General features: G+C 43.2%; 1 protein-coding gene across 1 annotated transcript; it reads left to right on the top strand.

The window, feature by feature from the left end:
• Positions 1-6423: 6423 nt before the first annotated feature.
• Positions 6424-7496, top strand: LOC147465195 (non-specific lipid-transfer protein C, cotyledon-specific isoform-like). Its single transcript, XM_086511282.1, has 2 exons — positions 6424-6946; positions 7255-7496. The coding sequence occupies exons 1-2, from the start codon at positions 6615-6617 to the stop codon at positions 7262-7264; spliced, it is 342 nt and encodes a 113-aa protein (XP_086367408.1). The 5' UTR covers positions 6424-6614; the 3' UTR covers positions 7265-7496.
• Positions 7497-11147: the final 3651 nt, after the last annotated feature.

Raw genomic sequence — 11147 nt, 5'->3', positions numbered from 1 at the left:
TAAGGTATCACCTCAAGAAGAAAAGCCACTTAAGGAGGATGCAAGTCCACCCAACAAATAGGGACACATGATCTATGAGACCAACTCACGCTTGCGAATAAGTTTTTGGAATTGTAACGGGTATCCATGGAATGCGGGAATTGGCATTGATGAGCTTACCAATGACTCCAATGTGATATTTCTTGTCGAAACATGGGAGCATGATGCGCAACAAATTTTTGGATTTGACAAATACGATGTGCATTCTTTGATGTGGGCCAAAAATGCAAAGCAACGAAGAGGCCAAGGAGGCGTAGCATGTATGACCAAAAAGGGTTTGAAAGATGTTTCCATTGTCAAAGAAGATAAGTATAAACGCTACTTATGGCTGAAAATCAGCCCACCAAATGGTCAAGTCATGTTTGTGGCCGGTTGCTACATTCCTCACTATGACTCCAACTTTTATGCTTGCTTGAATATGGATAGAGATCATCCCTTTGTTGAACTAGAGGAAGACATTGCTCATTACAAGGATCAAGGTGAAGTCATTGTTTTTGGAGACATGAATGCTCGCACAAATATGTTACAACACGACACACAACAAGTAGACATGCCGCATGTCTCAAGAAGAATGGATGACTCATACATGTATAATCGAAGTTCTAATGATGCAAAAGAAGTGGATCACTATGGAAAGTCACTTCTACATATGTGCAATAGTACCGGAATGCTCATTGCAAATGGTGTATCTCTATGGCAAGGCACCAATGACTTTACATGTAGAAAGCACAATGGTGCTAACGTGATTGACTATATGTTGTTCTCGGAAGCCACTCTAGAATGCATACAAAGCTTTACACTTGGTGAATGGAATCCGGAATCGGATCATAGGATGTTATGTATTGACCTCAAGTGTGGTAAACGGCCCGAGCATGTAGCCTCCAATCATGATGTGAATCATTTGTACCTACGTCTAGACCTCAAACGAGCACTTATATATGCTGATATGGTGGACCAAATGTTAAGCATGATAGAGCATCAAGAGAGCCCAACATTAGAATGCAAGTGGAAAGTTTTCAAAGAAGTAATTTTCTCTTGTGCGAAGGAATGCTTTTCGGTGAAACACATGTCTTGCAAAAGGTCTAAGAAGGGTAGCACCAAGAAGAAATGGTTTGACATGGAATGTAGTCAAGCCCGAAAACACTTGCTAAGATTGCATGCAATCAAAGACAAGGAAGTTTACTTGGAATGTTCACACACATACAAAGCACTTGTTCAAAAGAAGAGGAGAAGGTGGGAAGTCGAAAAACAACTTCTTTTAGCACAAGAGAAAGCACATGCATGTGGCAAGTTTTGGCAAAATCTAAAAGGCAAGCGCGTTGAGAGCTTTGGTGACTTGACTCTTGAGGATATGTATATGCATTGTAAGAACCTCTATGAGCAACCCAATGTTGATAAGATGGAGTGTTGTAGCTCCCTTCCGTTTATGTCTCCCTTCTTTACCACTGAAGATGTATGCCGCGCGCTTGAGAAACTTGCTACTCGCAATGCAGGTGACCTTCAAGGTGTCAAGGCTGAAATGATTAAATGGACCAGCAAGAAAACACGATATTGGATATGCGATATGTTTAACCTTGCACTTCAGTATGGCATGCCTCATGATTGGAGTGCAAATTGGATCAAACCTTTGCACAAAGGAGGAGATGTAAACAATGTGAACAACTATCGCACTATAATGGTTGGTTCTTTGATGGCAAAGTTATTTGGATGTATCATGGAGATAAAGATAAGTGAATGGGCTGAAAAGAATGGCAAACGTGCACTTGGCCAAGCAGGTTTTCGAAAGCATCATAGCACTATTGATCACCTTGTCACTCTTCGAGTTCTTATGGAAGCGTCTCGATTGAAAGGAAAAAAGTTGTATTGTTGCTTTGTGGATTTCAAGAAAGCTTTTGACATGGTACCGCGAGGAAATCTTTGGAGACCCATGCAAAGCCTTCAAGTGCCGAGAGAATTTATGCATGCAGTCTTTCACATCTACCAAAAAGTGATATGTCGATTACGTATGGGAGATGGAATTTCAAAATTTTTTGCAAGCACTATTGGTGTCAAACAAGGATGCCCACTTTCCCCAACCCTCTTTGGGCTACTCATTGATGAATTGGAATGCATGGTTCTTGACTTTATGCAGCAAGAAGGCATAGAAGAGGTTAAGATCGGAAATGCGGTGATCATGCTTTTGCTTTATGCCGATGATGTAGTGCTCTTGGCACATACCTTAGAAGATGCACAAAAGCTTATGAGTGTCTTGGAACGCTTTTGCCTACATAGCGGGCTGATCGTGAATGGATCCAAAACCAAGGTTATGCTTGTAAAGACCCTCAATGATGAAAATCCATGCATTGTATACAACAATGAGAAACTTGAAGTGGTAGATCACTTCAAGTACCTTGGCCTTGAGGTTCCATCCAATCATAAATGGAAGGATTATGCAATGTGTCACTTGGAAGCAGGAAAGAGGGCCTATTATGCATTTGAGAACATGTGCAATGCAGGAGAGATCAAGTGTTGGGCTCTCAAAAAGTACCTCTTTGACACATTGGTGACATCGGTGCTTCTTTATGGAGTGGAGGGGTGGGGTGGAAGCATCGGGAAGTCTACTTGGAAAGAGTTTGAGAATGTCCAAAAGCGTTTTCTCACCAACTTTCTCCAAGTCAAGACACAAACACCCTACATGCTCTTACTTCTTGAGTCCGGATTGCTTCCCATTGAGGTCTTGGGCATGCAAAGGGTTGTGGAGTACATGCATAAGACACAACGTAGCCCTTTGCATCGACTTCCTAGAATCGCATATGAAGCAAGTCAAATGGTTCAAAAGACATGCAAGAGCAAAATACTAAGTTCGGGGTGGATGCTTGATATCAAGAAATGGTTTGGAAGATGGGATGCATGTCACTTGGTCAAGGATGCGTCGATCGACTCCCAAGTTAATGAGGTCTTCTTACAACGCCAATGTATCATGGCTTGGGAGAAATCCGGAGGTTCTCGCTTCAGCCATTACACCACACACGTTGCCCCAAACTACAAATCTCTCTTCTTCTCGGAACGAGGTAACCGTACCCATTCCTACATCCTTGAGCCCATCCCGTTGAGTGCGATCCGCACCATTGCCTCCATTCGTCTTAGCTCACATTCTCTACGCTGCGAGACAGGACGTTGGGGCACTGGCGAGGAGTGTCATCGACTTTGCACCTTATGCCCTCGTCAAGTGCGAGAGAGTGAGTACCACACACTACTTGAGTGCTCAGCTTTTGACCACATTAGGTCCTCTTTTCCCCATATATTTAGCCATGATCTCTCCCTACATACCTTCCTCTCCCAACCACGATGTGGACTCTCTATTGCGACGCTCATTTCAGCCATTTTTGAGCATCGAGAGTCACTTATGAACTCCACTCACACCATGTGACATGTTCATTTGGTCCCATAGGTCATATTTGACCTCCCAGGACGATAATAGAACTATCTATCTATCTATCTATCTCTCTCTCTCTCTCTCTCTCTCTCTCTCTCTCTCTCTCTCTCACACACACACACACAATCAAACACACATATATATATGTACTTGAATCAAAAATTTGTGACATAGGTCTCGAGGCCTTTTGCTATTGTTCCAATTTAGTAACGATGACATTCAAAATTTCTATTGTTCGCTCATGTCCCTCCCCTCCAAATCTCTCTCTCTCTCTCTCTCTCTCTCTCTCTCTCACACACACACACACACACACACACACACACACACACATGTGTTGGGGTGGATAGCAATCTCATGTGTGCACACACACATGACTTGCCATTGTGACATAATAGTTGACAAATTGGCACTATAGCTAAAGAGACGGCCCCAAGTGGACATGTGGACAGGGGATCCATCTCCTTTTTCTCAATCTGTTTAAAGAAAAGCATAGAAGATGGCTATGATTGCTCTCTCTCTCTCTCTCTCTCTCTCTCTCTCTCTCTCTCTCTCTCTCTCTCTCATTTTTGATAGGCACCCTTGCTTGCCAACATTGAAAGAATTTATAGACATTAAAGCGTGGCCCACATGTTCACTCTTAAAAATTAAAAGAATGAAATATCCCACAATTGGTAAAAGGCCCAGCAACTAAGAAATGTCTCTCCCTATTCGAGGTGCCAATGTCAGGGCTGTTTTTTGTTGCGATATTACCTACTCTAAGGCATTTATCTCATTTTCGACGGATGAAAAGTGTTAGCTACCTTTTAAAAATATCCCCTGATGAGATGGAGTCCCTATGAGCTTGACGATAAAATCTCTCTCTCTCTCTCTCTCTCTCTCTCTCTCTCTCTCTCTCTCTCTCTCTCTCAACAATGTGGATAACAATCCTTCGTTTATAGACATTTAAACGTGGCCCGCAGTTTCACTCTTAAAAATTAAAAGAATGAAATACCCCACAATTGGTAAAAGGCCCGTAAATTGGGAAATGTCTCTCCCTATTCGAGGTGCCAATGTCAAGGTTGGTTTTTGTTGAAATTTTACCTACTCTAACGCATTTATCTCATTGTTGACGGATGAAAAATGTTAGCTACGTTTTAAAAATTTCCACTGGTTAGACGGAGTCCTTATGAGCTTGACGATAAAATCTCTCTCTCTCTCTCTCTCTCTCTCTCTCTCTCTCTCACACACACACACACACACACACACACACACACACACACACATATAGCCTATGCAATGGTCTCTCTCTCTCTCTCTCTCTCTCTCTCTCTCTCTCTCTCTCTCTCTCTCTCTCTCTCTCTTTTCTTCTTCTGCTTCTTCTTCTTCTTCTCTCTCTCTTTCTCAATAACGTGGATAGCAATCCCTTCATTTGTATGCATGTCCTCAACACGAGACATCCCTCTCCCTAGTCGACGCATGAATAGGCGAGCATTTTTCTCTTTTTCAATCTCTTTAAAATGGGGGGTATACTCTCCCACACACACTCTCATTGTGTGAAGTGCAAAGTGCAAGAGCTCCATCTCCTTCTCGAAGCTAGTAGAGAAGTTGAGAGCCTACACCAACACTCTTGGCTATGGAATGAAAATCCAACCAAGAGCCATGCGTCAATCCTTAAGCTTGTCATCTTCTCCATCTTCATTACTATGCTATTATGTATTCTAGCAAGAAGAGGGATGATAAGTGAGGAACTAATTCTTTCTCCTATGAAATGTTTCTTCTTCCTCTTCCCTACCCTCATTCCCCGCTCGCTCTCTCCACCTCCGAAGGTGTTTGAGGCCTTGGGACTGAAGCTTGGGATAATTAATGCTTTCCACAAGTTTATGTTATGCTCGTGATACATGAATCTTTCCATCTTCTTTGCATCATGTAGGTCAGAAGGAACACAATGATTGTATTGTACCAAGTCTCTCTTAATAGGAGAACCTATAATACAAATGCCTATTGGAGGGGGGATCGGCTCCACATAAATCCGGTCCTCAAGTGTTGTCATGTTCTCTAAACTCTCTCTCTCTCTTGCAAAAGTATTGTTTATGCCAAGTTAACTAAATGCTATGTTTAAGTTGCTACCATCAATTAAGTTCACCCTTTATGCTCGCAAAGTAATTCCACAATAGTACTTTCTCTAATTTTCTCTACTCTCAAAGTTAATAGGTCATTGTCATTACACCCAAGATGATGACCTTGACAATGAGGATGATGATGAGGATGGAAGCTCTCCATTAAAGCTTTTGTAGAGCACCATGGGTAGCCCAGGCTCAGATAGCTTCTGAAAATGCGTTGTGACAAAGGGGAAGACAATGGTCGAATGGTGTATGTAGGTGAGGGTTGCAATACAAAAGAGAGGAGGATGGATGTGCAAGAGATAGACAGGACTACTATGGAGAGTAGAAGTGGCAAAAAACCTACGTAGAAGTGTGTGTGTGTGTGTGTGTGTGTGTGAGAGGGAGAATGGGGGAGGGGGAAAGAGTGTGTACCATGAAAGAGCCCTCGATATCGGTGCTCCATGTTACCATGCTCCAACCTCTTTTACGACTCTCTCTCTCTCACATAAGAAATCCTCTCTCTCTCTCTCTCTCTCTCTCTCTCTCTCTCTCTCTCTCTGCGTTGTCCGTGTGTCGCCAGGTTGCAAAACTCACTCATCGGACAAAGGAGTTGTCGACGCGTGGGGGGGGGGAATCCCTCTCCCTAGATATAGATTTAATAATGCTCCTTTTTTGCGTGTGATCAAGAATGAGGCTTAGTTGTTTGAGCTAGATTGAAAACGTTGACTTTGTAGGCAACAACCAAACTGGCCGAGCGGCGTGCTAGCTGATTTAATAGAAAATAGGTATAAGTTAGCCGATTCTGCCGAGAGAGGAGGCAAGTGGTAAATGCGAGCGGCGGAAGAAGAAGGGAGGTCCGACTAGGGGTAGGTTGATAGAAGAGGAAGAACTCAATGCAGGGCATATGTGAAAAGGGATGGCCTCGACAGTCGAGCTCTGTATATAATGAGCAAGAGCGAAAGACTCAGAAGTGACAGCTAGCTGTGAGTGAGAGAGAAGGCAACAGCAAGAGAACATTTAGAAGAGGAGGAGGCCGCCTTGCTCCTGATTGATAGTCTGTACTAAAGGTACAAAAGGCAATGGGTGGGAGCAGGGCTGTAGTGGTGGCAGCTGTTGTAATGATGATGCTCCTGTGCGTGGCCTCTGCCGACGTGTGCGACAACACTCGGAGACAGATCACGGCCTGCCAGAGCTACGGGCTGGGGCTGGTGACGCGGCCGTCCCCACAGTGCTGCGGCCAGGTGACGCAGCTGAGCCGGCAGACGCAGGGCAACACCCCCCTGCGCCGCCAGATCTGCAACTGCTTCCAGGGCTACATCAAGCTCCTTGGCGCCCAGCGCTTTAACTCTCTGCTCTCCATCTGCCAAGTGAAACTCGGCTACACAATCTCCGCCAACACCAAATGCAGCCAGTACGTCTCTCTCTTCCCTCCCCCTCTCTCTCTCTCTCTCTCTCTCTCTCTCACCTGCCTCAGTCGTTGAGTTCAAAACTCGTCGGATAGGTCCATGAGGTCTATTGGGATTGTTCCTAGTCCTACTGGCTATATCTGTATGACGTCTAGTGTTCAATTCTTCTAAGATGCTTATTCTTCAAGGCTTCTTCAGGGTGGTAGCATTCTCCAGTCTCTCTCTCTCTCTCACACACACACACACACACGCGCGCGCGCGCGCGCGCGCGCGCGTTTTATACTGATGTTTGTTGTGCCCTCATGTTTTGCAGGATCCGCTAGGCTCTCAACCACGTCGACTCCTCTGAGTACGACTGAGGCGTGGACGCGTCAATGGCGAGTCTCTTAAGTTGTTGGCAAAATCATTACATCTAATAATACCTCTTTACCTAATCCTTTCCTTTGGTTCTTTCCTTTCGTGTAGCATTGCAATTTATTTTTGCTATGTATTTGTTATTTCGATTGCAATTACCTATGTTGACTTTTGTCGTTCTAAGTGCTCATGAAATCAAGAGATTGTTTTCTTTTAGGGGAATTAGTTGAGAACTTGATCAAGTCCTTAGAAGTGATTTCACTTGTCCTAAGTAATGAGACATTGGGAACTTCCACCCAATTCTAATTTCTAATGTATCTACAAGGTTTTATAACTAAAAAAACCCATTTTTATACCTTGAAAATCAAGATTTAATAAAAATGGGTGATTTTTACACCTAAACACCCATTTTATACCTTGGAAATTAAGGTTCAATGGAAATACAAGCATAATTTTGCATTTTCAATAGGGAAATTCACTCTACAAATCGAGGTATGTGAGCACTAGGAGGTATGATCTAGCACTTGTGATTCTTATTAAGCGGCTATTCCTAAAGACACTTGTTATTGTAGAAAAAAACACAGCCAATAAGCCACTTCCATGTATACATGCCCATCTAGCACTTGTGATTCTTATTAAGCGGCTATTCCTAAAGACAGTTGTCATTGTAGAGAAAAATGTAGCCAATAAGCCACTTCCATGTATACATGCCTGCAAGTACATAGATGATCGCCACCATTATTCTCGAAAAGCCCTTAAAATACGTGTGATGCACTAGCTATTTTTTAAGTTTTTGATGAAATAAAAAATTGATATTGAAAAAAAAAACCAGTGTTTTTTCATCAACTTAGTATAGTCTACCAAGAAAAAAGTTTAATGTCCACCACATCCCAACTCTCTCTCTCTCTCTCTCTCTTCACCTTTACTTCTTCAAAATGAATGTGCACAAATTCTCTCCCGCCCTTAGCTTCTTTACATGTACGAGTGAGAGAAGTTATTTAAAAGAGAAGTTATCTAAAGTTCAATAAAAGATCACTAAAAAACTTTTTGGTGCTTGCATATATAAATCATGCTTTGGGAAAAAAAAAATCTCTTCGTGAAAAAAAAAATAAAATCTCTTCATGAATATGTTTACCTCGTTCAACTTTTACATAATGCCATATGCCTTCAAGATTGAAGCATAGATACTTGCATTTTGATAGAGGCCCTCGGTATTTTTAATATGTAACGGCATGTTTTTCCTCGTCCTTCAACTCCTCTTACCGTTCATGAACCCACACTCCCTCTTCTCGTAGTTCGTGGCATGTGGTTGGCTTACATCTTCTTCTAGTATAAATGTCAGATTGTGAAACTCTTAACAATAAGGAAGTGGCCCTATGTTTTTTTTTTAGGATTGTTGTTTTAACTATGAGGGTCGCCACCTCTTGGATTTAAGCACCCTACAACTTGCAACGTTGTAATTTCAAGTCTTAGCTTCACATACGTACTTAAGACACACATGGGGCTTAGCCTCACATACCGCTTAGACGCACATGGGGTCTTACATGTGAAGCCTCGTCATGGGCCAATCATTCAAGTATTTGGTTGCCAAGTTCGTTGCAATCTCCTTTACATTGGAGGCTTGCATTGCATGAGAAGTTTATCTTTGTCCCAGTGTCTAAAGATGCCAAAGTTGATATGCAACATCAAGTTACTTGAGAAGGTAGATGCATTGGATTCCATTCAAGCAACTTGAGAGGTGGATGCAACGGCATTCCATTCAAGCTACTTGAGGTGGATGCAATGGGATTCCATTCAAAAACTAAGTCTAAAAAGGTAGTCGAATTTAAAGGCAAGCAAGAATCTATATAAATAGCTTGACTCCACCAAAACAACTGAAAACGTCTTCTTCCTTGATTGCAACTCTAAATAATCAAGCTTCACAAAATTTAGGAGACTCGTGCTATATGTTAATTTCAAAATTGTGTGGTGCTAGATCAAATTGTTGAGTGTTTTTGTCTAACGTAGAGAGATATCCACATCTTGGGATGCAACATTGATTTGTTTCACAATGTCATTGCACTTGTTGACATAGGCCATATATGTACAACGTCGTCGTCGTCGTCATCGTCATCATCTCTCTCTCTCTCTCTCTCTCTCTCTCTCTCTCTCTCTCTCTCTCTCTCCTCCTAAGCATCTACATCTCAAGCTCCTACCTTCTTGCACATTATGTAGCGTGGGCTTTAGGTACACGCTCTCTCGTGTCCCTTTTGCTTTATATCCATCATGCTCTTTGGTATCCATCTTGGTTCTCTTGGTTCTAGGTGACCCCACTTCTCCACACCCTTCTCGAACATCTAAATTAATTGCAGCACATCTTACATCTGACATAGCTTGGGACCTTTTCTTTACCTAGCCAACAACATAGTATGTGATGTAAAAACTAGCAGGGTAGTCGTACAAATAAAAGAGACTCGAAGAAGTAGAAGGATAAGTGAACTTTTAGTGTGGGTGGAGTCGTGCCAAGAGAGCTCAGCGATTTACAGGCATAAACACAAGGCAAGAATGGGGAAGAGAGAGAGGCAAGGGAAGCTCTAATGTTGCAAACGGATGAGGAAATAGAAGAAGAGGAATAAGAAAAAGATTAGAGAGCTGCACTACAAAGCGCAGTTGTCAGACCTCCAGAATGCTCGATAGGATTACACTAACTCAGGGTTTTTTTGAGCTTTGATGGTCTGTATAACCTACTTTCCAAGCCTGCGCTTGTTGTCCTATTGACATCCACCCCATCTATAACACCTTTAAATTCTTGGGGTGTCATACCAAGGGTACGACCCGGCAAGGCTAGGACGGACATGCAATCAAGGGGGTCCATATGGTAAGCAAGCCAAGGGCCTATATATGGCATGGCTCGGTGGTGATGAGCATGCTCCAATCCCCTCGGTCTCACATTGGTATCGGAGGAGCTCAGGGAAGGAGGATCCATGGAGGAGGGGAAGGGCATCTCTCTTTCTTTCCTCCAAAAGGCATGGACTCTCAAGCTGGTCTCTCTCTCTCTCTCTCTCTCTCTCTCTCTCTCTCTCATGTTCTTTCTCGACCGCAACAAACTGTCCCTACAGAACCAAGGATGGCCAACGAGGCCACGCAAGAAGGAAGCCAGCGAGGCCGTGTGAGAAGAAACCCCATCACACATGGACGTGCACAAAACAGGGATTTATCACCCTCTTTGGTTTCGCCTTGAACCCCTGCAACTTTTTCGAACGGTGCCTAGTTTTGCCTTGAGCCCCTGTAATTTTTGTGTCACGGGGACGGCGCCTGGTTCGGCCTCAACAACGAGTTCTTGGCGTGGTTTTTCCCTGCGTAGAATTGGTAGCAGCGACCATGGCTCAACTTGGCAGAAATTAATTTCAAATTTGGGGCACCCAAGGGTGCCCAAGGGGCAACCCTAGGGCCCATCCTATGGGGAGGCCACACATATAGTAAAACCATGCAGCCTGTGCGGGAATTGTGCAAGGCATACAAGGGAGGCAAGGAGGGCGTGCAAGGCATGTTGTTGACACCGTAGCCAGAATCGGCAAAGCATCATATTCAGCAAGGGCAAGCACTCCGCATGATGCGAAACTCTCAAAATTTCATTGCTTCGACTCTCCTAGTTTTGACATGCACCATTTTTTACAATTCAAAGATTGAAGGTCATGCAAGATGCATACAAGAAACCTTCATCATCAAGACAGTGGGGAAAGAAAAACAAGTCATGCATGTGTTGCAAAGCAATGCAAAGCAAGGCTGATAAAGGTAAGAAGAGGTAAAGCTTTATTTACATGCTAATTCTTTTTTGAAGTTGTACAAGGCACAAGAGGATCAACTAGGCTC

The sequence above is a fragment of the Adiantum capillus-veneris genome, chromosome 1, assembly GCF_014529385.1.
Source record: "Adiantum capillus-veneris isolate H3 chromosome 1, ASM1452938v2, whole genome shotgun sequence".
Lineage (NCBI taxonomy): Eukaryota > Viridiplantae > Streptophyta > Polypodiopsida > Polypodiales > Pteridaceae > Adiantum > Adiantum capillus-veneris.
The sequence above is the reverse complement of the archived record's forward strand: the minus strand, read 5'-3'. Positions and strand labels throughout refer to the sequence as shown.